At 32.3% G+C, this 19573-nt stretch overlaps 1 protein-coding gene across 3 annotated transcripts in view; it reads left to right on the top strand.

The window, feature by feature from the left end:
• Dh31-R (Diuretic hormone 31 Receptor) overlaps positions 1-19573 on the top strand; it is a 90381-nt gene that overhangs the window by 4512 nt on the left and 66296 nt on the right. For all 3 annotated transcript variants that reach the window (XM_018537709.1, XM_018537710.1, XM_018537711.1), the window contains exon 2: positions 10483-10560. In XM_018537709.1, coding sequence (XP_018393211.1) covers positions 10543-10560 — 18 coding nt within the window. In that variant the 5' untranslated portion in view covers positions 10483-10542. The remainder of the gene's footprint in view (positions 1-10482; positions 10561-19573) is intronic.

The raw sequence follows: 19573 nt of genomic DNA, 5'->3' as shown, positions 1-19573 counted from the left end.
GGGGGGAGAGAGAGAATTATCAGGTTCATTAACTGTGCGCATTCTTATTTTGGTTTTACCGGAATAACAATAATAATAACATAGATACGCATTCCCATATCAGTTATCTTAAAGCAGCATCTACAATGAGATTTTAAGGCATATTGTAAGAAATTGATCAATCACTGTCGAATGTATGGGGAACAATTGATTGGTCATTCATTTTCTTTCGGCTTAAACCTTAAGTTTTACGTCTTTAAGATCTTATTGTAGACGTTGCTTTACACGAAATAATTTTTAATTTGACGATCTCGGAAATGAATAATATTATGATTGAATGAGAGGTAAGATGACAATTTATCTTACCGGTAACATACATGTCAGCGTTAAGATGGATTATAATTCTATACTCAATTCAATTGTATGTCATTATTTGGCATAAATAACGCGTAAATAATTGACAAGCAGTTTCTTCAATATTTTTACGACGTATTTCTTGTTGCAATGAATATTCAATGAATAGTTAATGGGAAATCAATTTATTGTCGGTATTTGAATAGAATGTATCACGCCGTAAATTAAACAAGCAAATCTAATTAGATATAATATCGAAATTCTAAGCTTATTAGATAACATTACATTGTTTAAAAACGTATATTTTTATAATTGATAATTTACTTTGCTGTTATAATGAAGTAACAGAAATCTCTGATTATCTTTTTTCGTATGACAAATTAACAATTTTAAAAAATTATAATAGTTGCGAACACGATTTTCTTCGAGCATTTTGACTTAATAATTTTTAATGTTAACACGTCGCGTGAATATATTTTTACATGTGTAGGTATTAATAAAAGTGTTTTTGACCATGACCTTTTGATTTAGCAAGAATGTATTTTAAATAATCAATAAGTTTATTGCTATATTTCATATCATACTGTCTTCCAAATATTTGCCGATATACCTTCACTCGCTCGCGCGAACATTGATGTTTTAAACGATGACCTTTGATCAAAAGTATCAGCACTATATATACTTGCGTATAAAATATTCCAGAGGTGTTAAAGTAGTTTCGTGCAATTGCGTCCGTAATGTCCCCACAAGACAGGTAAAATGTGGTCGCTCATATTCTACGATCGACGCTTTACGCGCACTATGGACATATATGCTTACTTACGCGCGCGTGTACTGCAGTCTATGTTTGCGGGAGAGAAAAAGAGAAAGAAAAAGAGACGTTTTGGACTCTATCCTTTCTCAGAGAGAAAGACAGAAAAACCACTATTTATCTGCTGACAATGAACAAAAACTGAGGGAACAAAAGCGAAAAACGAGTTCAAACTCCCTCACGATTTTTGCTGTCTCGTCTCGTCTCGTCTACTTTTTCGTCGTAATATCGTGTGCGCGACTTGCTTAAATCTATTTATATCGATGGGTCTATCGCGTGTATCGGAAGGACTTTCAACCGATGATGTGATCGATGTAGAACGTCTGATGCCTTACAGGGCGTGCATCCGAGCGGAGCGAGCGAGCGCAAGGGAATAATACATGCTCCTCTATACTTCGTTCTCCGTCTCTCATCCCTCTTCTCTGCACGGTTAATGGCCACATCGTCGAGAGCATTATCGAGTGACCTTCCTTCTCGGCCTCCTCTTCAGTCTTCGCTCTTCGCGAACGTACGTTCGCTCACGTGTACGTATAGGTATATAAATGAATATTACACCCAGTAGCTCGGGTCGTAAAAGCGAAAAACCTAACATTGTTTGATAGCTCGAGATAATTGCGTACGTTGAACAATATCAAAGTGACATCCAATCAAAAATAAGTTATCGCGCAAAATTTTGATACAATATGTATAGAAAAAGGTAAAAATATGATTTCCACGTGTATCATTTTTTTTCTAAATAGGTATAATTAACTTGATGATGCCCAACGTAAAATTTTTGATTTTTTATTCCCAACTAATTAAAAGCTTTATGTTTCTTTTTTAAACTTGTTCGTTTTTTAAATAGAATAAAATATAACTTTTTCTATCGTTTCTCTCTGCTACAATATACAGTCATGAAACTAATTGTCCGGACACAGATATTGTAAGTTTATTTTTCGGTACAACATCACCATATAATGTAATTTTTTAAGAATAATAGTATTTATTAGTGAAAAGTCTTTCCAGTGATAGATTTTTATCACTAGTACTATAGTCAGAATTATATTTCTAGATACATACATATATGTATACAGACTCAGCCATAAATTAATAATAAATCTATAAAAATATTCGCGAAATTAATTGATCGGACAGACAGAAATAATATTGAAAAAAATATTAAATTGAATAATATATTGAGTTTTAATAGGGCGCGTGGGCTCACCCTGAGTTTCAATAACAGTATTTAGTCTGCTTGGAATTGATTGTACAATTTCACGGGTAACTTCATAATTAATATTTTTCCATACTTCCAAGATGACCTTTTCCAATTCCCCATGATTCCGTAGATTCGATTTTCGGACTTCCGACTTGAGAACTTCCCCACAAATGTTCAATAGGGTTTAAATCTGGACTCTGGAAAAGCTATTGAAGTATATATTGATCTTATTTGTTTTATAAAATTCTTGCGTACGACGAGAGGTATGCTTGGGGTCTTGCTGAATGGTAAAACTCCGTTCGATTTCGACGATACGAGCACTCTTTTAAATTACGGTTCAAAATGTCTACATACATATATGTTGATTCATTGTACCATGGATAAATTCAAGTTTTCTTAGTCCACAGAAGCTGCCATAGATCTCGAGAAGACTACCACCATATTTTACAGTCGGAATTAGATTTTGGATTTTAAAAGCTTCTTTGATTTTACGGTAAACTTTTTTTCTTTCCATCAGATTCAAACAGTTTAATCTTTGAATTATCTGTCCAGAGGATTCCAAAATGATTGAGGATAGTTTACGTATTTCTTTGCAAATTCCTATCTTTTCTTTTTGTTACGTGTTGAAATGAATGGCTTGCGCCGTGGGACTCTCGCTCGAAAACCGCGCCATTCCGCAGATATTTTCTTATCGTTTGAGGAGTAACAATCTTATGAAATTCTATTTCAACTTTTTTTTGTCACTTGCGTCGCTGTTTTGAAAAGATCTACCGTAATCTTTCGTTGAATAGTACGAATTTCCCTTTCATTGAACACTGATTTTCAACCTCTCCCTGATTTATTTCTCAGTTTACCGGTACTTTTTAATACCTAATATCATACACAGTGGACTTCAGAATTTTGATGATTTTAGCAATGACAGACTTCTTCTTTTTTTTGTTAGCATTATAATTGATCACCAAGTCACGAATCGCAATAGCAGTTTCAGATTTCATGACTGAAAAATAATGGGAACATAAGTTTTTCCTATTACACTATGCAAAATCACCTAAAATTTATCACTCAAAGACAAAAATTTTTGAATTTTCTTAGCTATGTTATACGTTTAATGATGTATCCGGATAATTAATTCGCCTCGAGTCCGTCTATTCTTTTTAATTTTAAACAATGTTCCTTCATGGTACATTTGCATGTGCAAAAATTATCGTTTTGCTATTGTTTTTTGCGAAGAAAACTGGTGACATACCATATACTTCACCTATAAGTGCATAATTTTGCATATTTGACTTGTACACATAATATTTGCATATTTAACTTTCTGGTTATATTTAGCAGTTTTGCCTTTCATATTTAGTTTCGCAACAAGCTCTTTGCAATAAGTTAAAATGTTTTTTCTTTTTGCTTTATAAGAATACATCTACATGTAAATCGAATAAATTATTCAAAAATATATTTTCTAAGATCTGAAATAAATCTTCGAAGATATTATCTCTTATTAAATATTATATTTGCGTGAAACGAATTTGACAGTTTAATACATTACATAAAATATTCACTGTAATTTTATATCGATATCGAATTGCATGAATGCTTTTTAAATTAATGCGTTAAATGATTTTGAGAGTGTATGTAATGAATATGTATATCTCAAAGTACATTAATCGGATGACCGTGTAGTACGAACCACTTTTATAATTCCCTTTAATCCGTAATTAAACACGTTCGTATTTTTCATGAGAACTCTAACACTTATACGGCAATAATTAATATTGTACAATATGAACCATACCATGCATTCGTATTGTGACCAATATTATGATAGTTTATAGCAAATATAGTATGTCTCTCACAGCGTGGCTTTTGTGTATTCTCCGATATATGTCTCGCTAGAATTTCTCGAATGGAGTCGATGCAGAGTAAATATGTAGGAGACAGCATACCACACAAATTGAGTTCTGATACAATTGCCGTATGATACTTGTATACAACGGTGCATATAAACACGATACGTTTGTACTTGGAATATGTATTTTCACGCGAATCGTATCAATCCAGTCGAATAGCTCTAGTAAAATTTTCTTTACAGCTCGAAATGTATCGCACAAGAGCGAGAAATGTATATTATCGTTTCCGTGTCAGTTATTTTAAACAGTGTCACGTTTCAATTATATTGATTATATTCAATTATACAGATAACAATCTGATTATTATTGTATTTTTATCTAATTTTTACCTATTGTTTTATCTTATTATTATTAACGATTTATCAAATAACTTTCAATTACGTCTAATTTAACGTAAAGATTTTTAGGCCACTAATACAAAACTGATGAAATTGCTAAAATTTTGACATTTATACATTTTGTAACAATTCAGATGTTTCTCAAGTTTTGACATCTGCTATATTGATTCCATAATTTTGAATTTGTTAAATACGATATCAGATTTATATAACAGTAGAAGAAAATCTCAAGTTTAAATAAATATAGTTAAAAGCTATTTTTTTTTTGTTAAATCATCAATGACTGAACTCAGCTCTTCCGTAACAAATCCTATATATTGACTAGGGTAATTTCGACAAATACGCCGCGAGAGGATATACGCCACAGAAGTCAGAAAAATAGAAGGAGTGGTGATAATTTTCCGGCAACTACTCTGTTACATGCGTTTATGTTATATTAGTATTATGTTATGATTTTAGGTTTTTATTGTTAATATTAACTTTTTATTGTCAGTATGAAATATTGTATCGATTTGTTACTAATATCATAAATTTATATAAAACTATTATTGCAGGATGTGTAAAAGACTTAGTAGTTATTTCATGATACATAAGTGTAGAGGAATAGTAAAGTATGTTGTATAGCAAAATACAAGTATGCTTTGTTACAAGTATTCTTTGTTTAGTTTATTGTTTTGTATATCCTACCTGTTTAGAATATACGGCATTTTTAGCGGGCGGGATTTATCATGCCTACAAAAAAGTATACAAAGTGCGCAGATTGGACTCAGTGCACTAAATGCAATTACATTCTAATTTTTTTCGTAGACAGCACAAAGTTTTCACTGATATAATTCGTTTACCGTAAACATAATAAATAATACTTAATAAATTAAGTTTTTATTAGGTGCGGCGTATATAACCGGAGTTATCCTATGAATATTTTATTAATTATAGCCGATACTAGAAAATCCTTTTGAGGGCTAAAAATCCTGATAAACTGTGTTTGCAACAAAATTTTCCTATAAATACGTCACGCATCGCAGTTGTAATATGACAAAATACGTAAGTAAAAATAGCCTTTTTTTTTTAAATAAATTGAATTGCAAATCTAAATTTTTATATGTGTCATTATATTATTACTAATAATTATTATGAATTTATCAGAGTAGGCTTGATTTCTTCCTTCTGTTTTATAAAAAATAGGATATTTTCTTTATTTTCTACAGAAGAATATCAATATTTTAAAATATTTACACAAAAATATTTGATACAGAAGAGAAAAAAGCGCTATTGTATTGTATATTTTGACAAAATTTTTTATTATTGCGTAAGCATTAAATACGATAATCGTTATTACAATGATAAATAAAATTGTTTTTAATCTAGCATGTGAAAAGAAGCACAAAGATATTGTTTCTCTCTAGTATTTTATTTTGAATGGAATATTTTAATTTTTCATTATCGTGAATGTGTGTTACGTAAAATGAACTATTTTTCTAACTCACACATACAACAAACAATCTGCTCATGCATTTTGCACAATTTCTAACGTAGGAATGCAAAAATTGAAATTTCGGTGTAGCCATCAACAACGTTACATCTAAAACAACAATTACATGCCATCTACACTTGGAACTTGCTCTCATGCTATGTATTTTAAAAAGCCAAATACTTTTTTATATTTTATATACTTATCACTATCTTAAAATATTCAGATGGAAATATTTTGTATGCAAAGAATGCGTTGTATATTTTAGGACACATTTTTTTTTATTATCGTAAGCACACATTAATACGATAATCATTACTGCAATGATTGTTTTTGGTCTATTATACAAAGAAGAAATACAAAGATATTGTTTGTTTATATTTTATAAGGAGTATTTTAATTATCGCAAGTATGTGTTATTTATGTAATAGTACATTGTGTAACATGTATGGTAAGTTGTTTATTTGTGCTCTCCCCCGCGCCCGTGCCGCACAATAAACAACTGAGCATATGAGTTACGCATAGAATTTTTCATTACAAGTGCTCGTCGTACCCTATACAGCAACGTTTTTGCGCAGAAGAGTGGGATCAGAGAAATAACTTAACGGCTTGAGGTATTGTTTATTTACCATACGCAAAAGCGTTAAGGTGTAGAGCACATTACGACGTGCACGTGTAAGGAAAAGTAAATAATTTATCTAATTCAAGCAATCTCTAGTTGTGTAATTTGCACAATTTCTGACGAAAAAAGTTAAAATTAAAATTGGCGTAGCTGTTAACATTGCTTCTGAAGCAACAATCATGTGCCACACCTCATCTATGTTTGTGATAAGCAGGTACTTATGTTAGCGAGATGTATACCTATTAACGATGTCGCTGTTTCCTCGATGAATATTCGTGCGATAACGAGAAACATCATTCCTTGAAACATTGGCAGTGTGAATTGCGGAATGGGAGTTAGTGAATAACTCTTTATTATAGCAGAGTGCCGAAGGGCTTCCGTTAGTAATTGTCATTCAAGAGATCTCGTTGCAGCGCGGTTAGCCATGTACGTTCGAACTACACCAGCTTTCGTAGTGTATTGTTATAGTGCTCTGAATAGAGATACACATTGAATGTCGTCGTTACTAGCACTCCAATTCGACTGATCTTCCTTGACGATTACTTTGACAAAGACTCGAGAATTTGTGTAAGCTAGTTTTCTTAATCATGTATAATATATGGTAAATATTACGGCAATTTAAATATAGCAATTGAATTAAATTTAAATCAAGATTAATCGCAGTCTCTGGCTGCATGGATATCCAGTTATAGATAATGCATTATTTATTGACGCTCTTGGAGCTCAATTCGTTAAAGTCTCCCAACTTTCCTGAGGATCGAATAATTTTTATCAATCCACGTAAATGATTGCCGTTTTTTCTACTTTGTCACTTTATTGAAAAACATATCCGTTGTCTCTGGAGTAGTTTGTAAATAAACTTTTCGATACTTTTAGTAAACGATAACATGTACATGTTACGATGGTTGCTTGGCAAAACGGTGTGACCGTCAGTGACATCGTTTAACCCTCTGGAACATATACCATAGATCTCCCCAATTAAAATTTTGTTTGCTCCGTATACGAAAAAAAGAAAACGGACAGTTTTATTTTATAACTTATAACAATATGCTAGTATAAAACTTGTTGTTATTACAACATCTATATCCCGAAATCTCTGTTTCAAAATGAAAAAAGAGAATCTAAAAATATTAATTTGAACCAAAGTTATAGCTTATCAAAGTTACAGTGAGTTTTCCAGACCCATACTGTATGTTTTCAGAATTTTCTGGAAGAATTTTATGTGTTTTATAAGGATTAAATTGGGATAATCGAGTACCGTATTCGACTCATATCCGAATGCCCATGAATTGCAAACTGTTATTAACAACGCTCTAACCAACGGCGATTGCAAAGTAACTCGTCTTGCGATCCTTTTGACTTCGTTCGCAAGCTTTCAAGCAATTTAACGGCACGTCTAATTTAATTTGTGTGTTTACATGTCCATGGACTTAGTCGAGCAAGGGAGATCGATACCGGTGGACCACGCGCTTAGGCTGGAATGATTTGTTGGCTAACTGCCATCGTCGTAAATTCTATTTTCATAGATACACGCGGCCAGATACGTGGCCAGATCGTTTCTACCGTAAAATTCGCAATCTGAGTTTGTCAGGCGGAATGGATCGAAAATAAGAATGCTTTCTGTGAATTATTTATGAAATTCTCTGTTTTAAAAAAGAAATTGTTTTGGTTTGCATATTTGCTGACTCGACTCCAACTTGCAGTTCTGCGCAAAGAGACGCGTACACAACTTTCAGAGGAAAAGCTAGAAATATATCAGACGAGATAGAGCAAGACATAGCAATGTTTTTCAAAATAATACGAAAACTTTGTGCGGGTGTGTGCATATTTATATGACAATCCACATGTAATTCAGATTTATATTTTCGAAACGTACGTGTAAAATTCAAAACGCACTAAATACAAAATCGCTTAATTTAATATGTCGAAAACATAATGGATGGTTTATATTCCTAAACGTCTCTCTGATAATATGATGAATAATATGGCAGAATAATAATTTAAATTTTAAATGCTTCAGTAATCAAAGGTATTGCTACCTGCGTAGGATTGCGTTTTGCTATTTTGTTGTCCGCAATTAATCACAAGTTTAACTGATATTTTATATAATGATTGAATGAAGGGAATTTTAGAGCTTTATGATGATTACATTAAACGCGATAAGTAAACTCCATGAGCACTGTGGTCTATTAGTCGGTTCTTTCATGATTCGGATACGTGTCAGTAGTTGTGCGGATACAGGATGTCAGTTAGAGATAGATTCGTGTCGAAAGCCGTGGATCGTTAATGCGTAGGAGTTGGCCTACTCTAGATAACGTGCGAAAAGCCACAGTTTCTCGCGCTTTGGTACACGACGAAATCAAAACTACTGAACGCTTGGAAACACGAATAGTAATAATATGTAATATAGATAATATATGTAATATATAACAATATGTGCTCTGAAAAATTCACCGTTTTCTAGATATTATACAAAATGTTTAAAATTTCGTTTCTAAAAATAGAAATAACGCACTTGAATTTTTTCTACGACTATCGTGACAATTGTTTGAAAGCTTTCTAAAGCAGACTAAACTTAACGAATAGACCTTTTTTCAATATTTTTATGTGTTTTATATTTATTTTTAATAATATTATATTTTTATTATTATATACATTACGGCATATAACATACCGTTGTGTTGATTGCTTTCATAATGATTGATTCACAAAAATAGCAAATTATATTTCACATTGATACACAATCTCCTTTCGGCATTTTGTTACGTTTTTTGGAAGAGTGTTTTTTTATCGATTAATGTCGTGTCGTCCACGACTTCGATAAGCTCCAAATAATTGGCTCGTTGCTAGGGTTGCGAAAAGCGATCAGTCTCTTGCCAATCAACGATGGCGAGAGCTATCAATCGCGCTTCTGACCTTTGTGGTAGATCGCGCAAAATGGTTTCATCGAAGACTTACGATTAGTTTCTTTCCATATGAAAGCTCTCTACCACCTGCTGATCTCAATAGAATGGAAATTGAATCGATTTGTTCTGACGTAGATATAAGGTCTGGGACAAACGTGAATAGTTGTGGAGGCGTAAAATTGGACGCGAAAATATCGATTTCATAGTAACCGAGTAGAAATTAGGACAGGGATTATCTTCGTCCCGCAAATATCGAATTCGAAAAGAAATATTCGACCCGAAGTCGATTCTTTATATCATGCCTCTCTTAAAATAAATACATAAAATCACGAACACACACATACACGACGATTGCATAATGCGGTCGCTCTTTCTCCGCAGATCGTATATATCGCGCTACATTTATCACTTCAGCCTGGTGTCATTAGGACGTGTTTCGCTCTCTTAGCATAAAGTTACTTTTATTACTATATATCCTACATTTGTATAATTTAAAGTGAAATAAAAAATATTGTTATAAGGAATAACTTTTTAAAACATAAAAAATTTAAAAGATAAAATAGTAATTATGCACATTAACGGACACCGACACCGCGCCGATGACCTTGACCTTAACATGTGTTGTCAAGGTCATGATTCTGAGTAACTTTGCCTTAACAACTAGGATGACGATCTGTTATAGTTTCCGAGATATTAAGCGTTAAAGTGTTTAAAATTTAATGGTTGCACAATAGTACAATTATGTAATATCTAAAAATAGGGTTGCTAAAATAAAATAGTAACTATATAAATTATTATATATATATATATATGTTTTTTTTTCCAGTATTGGTGAATACAGTTTATTCATAATTGTAACAAACGCATCGATACATTCAGAAAATGTGTTTCTGTTTCAGATCCGATGTGATTCGGACATTGACGTATTTCATTCTTGTAGCCTGTTAATAACGTCAATCATGGAGACGCAAACTGAGGTAAGTCTTTACATTCTTTGTAAAAATTTAATTCAAAATTTTGAGACTTTAATTTCAAGATGCACACGTAAATTATTTTATTTTCTGCCTGTGTAAAAGTATGCAAATTATCAGCTAAATTTTATGGAGCAGGACAGAAATATATTATGTATATATTTATATTATACAAACAACTTTCATTGTATTTCTAAAGTCCTGCATTTTCTCAAAATAAGCACAAAAGCTTGTTATGGAAAATTCAATATGATTTTTTACTATATCGTATACAGGGTGTCATTAACCGATTAAATCACCTATCTAGAGCAGGTAGAGTAGATCGAATTAAGTCGAAAGTCTTATACCATTTTGCAGTTTACGCAATATTTAACGAGATATTAAACCTTAAAGATAACCGAATAAACGCGTTCGTCCGGCCTACTACTACTGAATATCCGCCATCGTTAGCTTGGCGCGCGGAGAGTGGGAAACGCCTCGCGCCGCGCACACCGCTGCGAGCCTCTACACATAGAAAAACGTAAGGCCGTAAACGTAATCAGTAAGCGAATTGACCAATCACAATTGAAAACGTGAGCGGCGGCTGCTTACGTTCTCAACTGTGATTGGTCAATTCGCTTACTGATTACGTTTACGGCCTTACGTTTTTCAATGTGCCATGGACTTAAACTCGGACGACACGCTATCCTCATGCCTTGCGATCCGCGCGCGTAGAAAGCGTTTGAGGGGCGTACACGCTTATTGACAGTATGTAGGCCGGAAGAACGCGTTTATTTTTTACTATCTTTAAGGTATAATATCTCGTTAAATATTTCGTAAACCGTAAAATGGTATAAGACGTTTCGAATCAGTTCGGTCTACACTATCTGCTTTTGATAGGTAATTTAATCGGTAATGACACACCACCCTGTATATAAGCAAGATTCAGTATACATACTAAGATCTAGCTAGACTGTTATAGCCTTCGATTCGTATTAGTTATATTGTAAATTAAAAAAATGGATTAAAAATATTATAAAAATATTAAAAGTTAAAAATAATTAATTAAATTTAAAAATATAAAATCAATTTTTTTTTAAATTAATAAATTTAAATCAAAAGAAACAAACAAAATGCCAATATGAGCCAACACTAGTTATCAGTGTATAATTTTGAAGTTTATAATGCATGAAAGGATAATGAAAATTTTAATCAATACGCTTTTAAGAGTCAACATTTTTTTATTATATGTATTATAGAAGACGTTTTATGTTTCAGTATTATAAACAATTTTAATTAAAGCATTTCTTTGTTTTCGCGATTCAGCGGCCCGGACGGCGAGCTACCAACAAAAACTCGATACGCTGGTTCAGATAGGGCCATATAGGCCGATGGGTCTAAAGGCTTACCGCACAAGCTTTTCCGCGTTATGTTTCGTTAAGGGGTAAAGCTATTTTTATAGCACGAAAAATAAACTTAACTTTATGAATTTTGTTTGGGAATGTAATGAAAGAAAATTTTATTTATTGTAACGCGAAAGAAGTAAAAAAATATATTTTAGGTCTTTGTTATACATACCTACATAAAAGTGAAAACAAATATTTTTTTTACAGTGATTTTGTTATAAAATGGCGGTGCTACAGCTCTGCAATGGTAACGTCTTCTCATGGACAATGCTCTGAGGAACGATAACTCCGGCAATTTTTAACTTACAATTGGAACAAAAAATAAAAAAATTTTTAAATCTACATTCCAAAAGCTAGAGAAAGACATACCAAAATTACAATATACCATTTTTTGAAAAAAATGCTACGAATTTGAAGTAAATGTCAAGGATAAAAAATACATTAAAAAATTGTTTATATAAAAAAAATATGCAACATAAAAAAATTCGTACGTCTTTCTCTAGAGAATGCAATTTTGACGCTACAGTTAAAATTTTAAGTAAATCGGTCAAGATTTGTAGGAGTTATATTTCCGGCCAGCTTGAAAAAAGTAATTTCGAGAAAAACGCATTTAAAGCACATTTGAGGCTTTCATGGGTATTATTTTCAATTATACCAGAAGGTTTGCGGGTTATCGCCGTGTCTTTCTTCTTAATGCCGACGTTTCGTGAACCATGCCGTTCATTTCATCAGGGCGATGGGTGCACTGATACTGAGCTGTTACCCCGGGAATCGGGGAATTCCCTTTATGCAGACGCTTGAAAAGGAGAGGGAGGGGTAAAGAATTAAGACTGGAGGAAGAGTACTTCCTTGACCTGTCGAGAGGTCAGTCTTCCATATCCTGTTTACATTATAACCTGAGTCTCTGTTTAAATTATCTGGATGTTTCTGTATTTCTAGGGCGTCTCTATGCTTCCTCGGGAAATATGATGTTGTAGCTATGGTTGCCGTTTTGTACAATAGTATTTGATGTCTTGTCTCAATGCTGTGTTCTGCCAGGGCAAATTGTGTGACGTGTTTTAATCTAACATCCCGTTGATGTTCTTTCATCCGTGTATTAACCATTCTTCCGGTGTTACCAATGTACACTTTCTCGCAGAAGCAGGGTATTTTGTACACTCCTACAGTACTGAGTGGAGGTCTCTGATCCTTGGGATTTCCTAAGATTTGTTCGATCTTCCTTGGAGGCTTGAAAATAGTTCGGATGTTGTGTTTATTTAAAATCCTGCCGATTTGATTTGTTCCCTTTATATACGGGAGAAACGAGAGACTTCTTTTCTTTTCCTGTGGCTGCTGTGTGTCTGATTTCTTTGTCCCATTCTTGTGTTTGTTGGTTGTCTTATTCACATCTTTCTTGTTGTATCCGTTCCAATATAAAGTTTTCTTCAAGTGGTTGAGTTCCATTTGTAGATGTTCTTTATCAGAGATACTCAACGCTCTATTTGTACAAGTGAGTGTATCGCTGACTGTTTTTGAGCTGGGTGATGATATGACTCCGCATGTAAGTGTCTGTCCGTGTGCGTCGGCTTCTTGTATATCTGATGACCCAATGTGTTGTCCGCCTTCTTTGTGACAAGAATGTCGAGAAAGGAAAGTTGACTATTCTCTTCCATTTCATTGGTGAATCGGATGTTGGAATGTTATTGAGAAAGTTTAAGAATTTGTAGAGTTTATCTTTGCCGTGTCTCCAAATTACAAATGTATCGTCTACATATCGGAACCAAATTTCTGATTCGTTGATCGCCTTGTGGAGAGCCTCTTCTTCGTGAAGTGTTCCGTGAAGATGTTTGCCACTACGGGAGAAATGGGAGAAGCCATGGCCGCTCCAGACGTCTAGCTGTTCGTAGAATTGATTATTATAGGAGAAATATGTGGTTGTTAGGCAGTGCGCTATTAAAGGGATGATGTTATTTGGGATTTTATGTGAGGTTTTAATTATATCTACAGTATCCTTTATTGGTTAATAATGATAAATTGATAGAATCGTTTGTGAATCGTTCTATGTGGTGTCGACAAGTCGATTAAATGCGTTAGTAAATCAGTGAAAGTGTTACAACTATAATGAAATGTTTCAGATATTATTTTTGAAAGAAAAATGAATTCCTGTTTTATTACTTGACGTCACAAGGGAACGTGAAATGTATTCGTATTGCTTTTTCAGTTCTTCCGATTGTGAAAATTATTTGTCAAGTTAAAACAGTATAAAGACAACTAATCTCTGCAAGGTAAGCGCGCGCGCGCGAGAGAGAGAGAGAGTATGTATGTGTGTTGTGTGTGTAAAACCAAATTAAAAAAAATTATATTAAAGAATAACTCTATATTCTTGATCGCAACGAGTGTCTCTCGTTTTTGCTCGCGTTGGAGGGAAGGTTCCCATTATCTACAATCCCAATTGCACACATTGCTCGCTTATTGGCCAATTTAAAAATAATATAACCTCATTGGTAAAGCAGAGAAAAGTTGCTAGGCACCGGCCAATGTGAGTGTTGTGTGCAATCGGGATTGTAGGCAAACGAGGTCTTCCCGCATCGGACGGTACATCGTCCCTGCTTACCTTCTGTACGCGGCTCGTAATTCGCTAACTTTATCTTCTAATAATTCAAAAAGTAAGCGTCGGATAAAATTTTTGTATAGGAAAAATCGTCTCAGAATTCAGTCAGGAACACGTTTTCGCAAGGACATGGGATCGTTCTGAATTACCCTGTAGATATTTTTTTACAAATTTTTTAAATCTTTATGTCAGGTTCTATTGATAATATGATTTTATAATTAAATATTTAATAATCATAAAATATATATGGATATATTCTTTCTAAGTTTAATATCCTAGAATTAAATTATCGATGGATATAATATAATCTAGAGAATATTTTAAACTAGCTGATAAATTTCTCAGGTTTGCACGTAAATATACTTTTCTGAAGTTAATATAATATATCTATAATTAAATTGTCGCGATATAAGCATAATATAATCAAAAAAAGAAAATTTTGAATTGTTTGAAAATACCTCGCAGGTTTTTATGAAAATATAATGTTGAACTCATTCCGATTTTTTTCGCATGGATTCTTTTTATTAATATTTTATCGTTTCAACAATATAATGAAGTTAGAAATAATTTATTATGTCAATGTACTCCATCGTATCAAATCGGCTTTCAGACGTAGTCGATTAATCGATATTTCCCTTTTCTCTTCCTTCTATCATTCAGTAGGGAATCTCTCTTGCAAGCCCTCGTCGAATCGAAGGTAGTCATCAATCAGCAACTCAACAATGTGAGATCTTGAAAACGATCGACAAGAAGGAGGACGTGAAGATAGATCTGACATTTCCTTGAACGACAACGGAAGTCGAGCTATCGGTTGTGTTAAACTTGTCGGTATATTAGCATTATCTCTTTTTCACAAAGATACTACTCCATTACATAAATATTTATTTATACTACGAATTATCATTTCTTATACAAATTATATAATGACGCAAATATTATACTGAAGGATTACTCGCAAAAAGTAATACGACCGCCATTACAATGTAATATTAGTAATTGCACCTTAACATTATATACGAACTTTGTCATATTGAAAACATCTATTGGATCATTTTATTACAAAAACAACGTTCGTTTGTTCTTTTTTTTTCTAAATTATAAAACCAATAAAACAATTACTTGAGCTTCCATAATTGACGGCCAGTACTGAAAATCTATAGTTTACGTCACGAGCACTATAGGTTTTCAGTACTGACAGTCAATTTTGAAACACATCCTGTGAGTTGGATCTGGGAGTTGGTTTATAAAAATAAATGACATTTGATGTACCTGAATAAAAAAAAACATAATTTATTTCAATAAATCAATTAAAGAACACTCGGAAGTTTCAAATAACAAGAATATAAAGGCTAATGAGAGCTATTCGCTGTTATTAGTGCGATCATATATAAGATATGTTAAAGAGTGAATTTTATATACTACGTAAGTAGTCCCCCCCCCAATTGCGCACCGAAAATCCTTCGGACTTAAAACGCAAATCTAATCAACTACCGTAGTAATATCACAATTTTTGATGCTTATGGCATCATAAATTGGATCTTAATATGTTGAAAAACTTATATAAATCTTATATATTATAATCAGTTTAATAAAAAGAATTAAGTTGTCAAAGTGGTATTATTCATTTTTTTTTTAATATCTTTAATAAATATCTTTAAAAAATCTTAAATAAATTTAATATAGAAGAGGGCTTAATCACAAAGTCGAAATATGTTATATTCTATACTTTGACAACTTAATTTTTTTTATTAAACTGATTATAATGCGTAAGACTTTAAGTGTTTTGATCTTTGACTCTTATATGCCCTTTATATTATATAATAGAAAGAGTTTAGTTTAAAGCATATATCGGCGGACTTTAAATTTTACTTATTTATAAACTGAATAACGCAAGCGGAAAACGATAAATCACAGTTATACATGTAGGTGGTATACAATGGTATACATCGTACTTTCCTCATTAAAACAAGAGATTTTATGAAAGCACCTAATAGAAAATTTATCTCATTTATTGTAGTATATGTTTTCGTTATCCTACATAAATGGTAAATCGAAAATTTAATATTATATATAATTTGTACGCAGAAGAAAATGCTGTTGTACAATATGATTTTCTTTTTATTTGATTAATATGCTGTTTTTATAATTTATCGTTTGTTCGTTTCTTCTGAGCTTATGCAGCAGTATTTTTGCGTTTTTGAGCGTGGAATTTAAAAGAAACGCAGCTATTGTATGAAAGCTGCATTACAGCAGCTTGATGGAAACTTTATGGGCGTGTCCTATATACATACATGTATATCTTTATTATTACAAGCATCACTGCTAAAAGCAACGGTCAATTTTTAGATAGCAGTAATGCTTGCCAATGTAGCGTGCACGTAGCATTATACATTGTGAATTACCTACAAACTAGATAGCGTTGACGTAAGATAAGAGTGTGATCTCTTAGAGCATACATTCCTCCACGTGCTGCACCTTACGACAATTCTTATTTACTGCACATATAAAAACTCTTATGCTACAGACTTCTTAAGAGCAAATTCATTCTTATCTCACTGTTTATTTTAAAGAATAACACAACAAAGTCTTATTTTCTTCTACTAATTAACTATTTAATTTTGAAGTTTGCGACTCTTTGAAATTGATTAGTTTATTATGACATTATATTATGTGACCATCTAAATTGACAGTGATTAATGCGTTTGCGAGATGTTGACCGTTCTATATGATATTGATATGTTATGAACAATTTGGTGAGTTTTTAACAGTTGGACATGTTTTATTTATTGTTTCAATTTTTTAATTTTAATCAAATCCAAAAAATTCTTATTCCATATCAGAACACGGTGAAACTCAGTTTCAATCAATCTATCAATCGTTTGCTGAATAAGGATGTTTTTATCTTGTCCAGAATGTCTATCACATCATTCATCTTCAAAATAACAATCTTGTTACAATTTTTTAATATGTAACAGCGTTGCACGGTTTGAAATATTATTAATTGTTAAAAATCTGAGGAGGACTGAATCACACAACCGAAACATGTAATGTAATTTATGCGTAGCTAGCTTTTTAGTCAGTAATCATGTAAATCAAGTTATTCACCATTTTTTTGAATTTTTAAAATTTTTTAATAAATTATTTATACTAATTTGATTCTTATTAGACCTTGTTACACAATTGTTATTTTTTTATATTAAAAGTCCTGTTATTGAATTATTATTTTTAGTTTATTATGTTGATATCGATATTATTGGCAGATAAAAATGAAGTAAAAATATTTTGTGCTAAATACACGATTAGAATACAAATGACTGACAAAAGTTATTCGTTAGGCATGATTACTCGATATTAATTTAAATAAAACTCAGAATGGATCGACTATATTTAACGTAACATGTGTATGGTGAAGAAATATGAGTTAAGGTTTTTTTTTAAAAAAAAAAAAACGTGATTGAGTTAGCGAAACGACTATACCAGTGTTAAAATAGAAAAACCTGCTCCATAATTGAACATCGAAATCTTGTTACTTTCGGTTTTGATCTCACTCAATTTTATTTTCATTTTACTTTGGTTTTTTAGTTACTATTCTCTTCCTCCCACTATTGATCGTACGACATTCAATAAAATCCCATTTTGTAAGTAATTAAATACTCTTTCGATCTTGTTATATGCGTTTTGCACGTAGATGCACTCACAATTTTGAGATATTCGCGAAGACAGAACAAATTTACGTAACGTTCGAAAATAAGAGGTCCCTTAAAAAAAATCTATCTCGAGAACTATTGATCGTACGAAGTACGACCATTGGAGAATTTTGTAGAAAATTTTATTATCTTTCTTTTATTATGGACCTACTTTGGCCGTAAAATTGATAGGAAAGAAAATAACCGTTAAAAATCGAAATTTCAACCCTTCTACGCTCGATAAAAAACTTAGCGTATAAGTTAACGTTTAAGGGAACTTTTCAGACATCATTTCTCTTGCTTAAATGAAGGTATTTAGCAATTTATAGCTTAGTCGGAATTTTTGTGTTTATACGCTCTTTTTTGTTCTAAAGTGACTGGACTATTAACGCGCATCTACATCTTGTTTTGACTTTGCATCAATTTTAAAGTGAGTCGTATTTTAACATCGCATGAATATCTTGTTTCATTCAGGTGGTATGGAATTACTGCCGTAAAAATACCAATGATCTTGGTGTATATATGTATATATATATATATATATACACGCGTGTTTTTTTGACGTGGCGTGAAATTTCAGTAAAATGTGAATGCATACTTCTGGCAAACGGATGTGTTTAATTGAATGTTAATTGACGGTTCGCTATTTACCGCTCTGTTTGATTTAGGAGAGCAATGTCATATTTATGAGATATGAGAATCGCCGATTTTTCGCGAATAATTATCGATATTTACCATTCGTATTTGTTTAACGTAGTTTGCAAATGGTTTACGGACAGTAAAGTTTATAATCAAACGCAGTGATGGAAAAAAAATTACATTAAAAATACATGTTCTTAACAGAGATTTAACATTCTGTTTTTACAGAAAATATTTGATATTTTTATAGAGTGAACTGAATTTCATTATACTTTTTTATTAAAATAACTTTAATCGTTCAATACCAAATATTTTCCCTGCTAATATACATTTATTTTAAATAATGAATTAACTATATTATTTGCGAACAATATTTTACGAGATTTTTATAAAATTATATTTTGTGTGTGTGCGTGCGTGCGTATGTGTGTGTAATCTAACAACGTAAAATTTTTATTTTTATTTCACGAAGGGTATGTAAAGAGGGTGTATAACACTGACGTTCTATATAATATATAGGTGAGTCATTTTAATCGCCTGAGGCGAATATCTCAGAAACTAATACTAAATTTACACGGTTCGATTTACGCCGAAGTTATAACATCGATGTTATGAAAGTAGCCAATCACAGTCATTCCATTCTTCAGAGCTATGATTGGCCAGTTTCATAACATCGATGTTATAACTTTGGCGTAAAGCGTGCCGTGTAAACGTAGTAT

This window comes from Cyphomyrmex costatus, unplaced genomic scaffold (assembly GCF_001594065.2).
Source record: "Cyphomyrmex costatus isolate MS0001 unplaced genomic scaffold, Ccosl1.0 scaffold18, whole genome shotgun sequence".
NCBI lineage: Eukaryota > Metazoa > Arthropoda > Insecta > Hymenoptera > Formicidae > Cyphomyrmex > Cyphomyrmex costatus.
The sequence above is the reverse complement of the archived record's forward strand: the minus strand, read 5'-3'. Positions and strand labels throughout refer to the sequence as shown.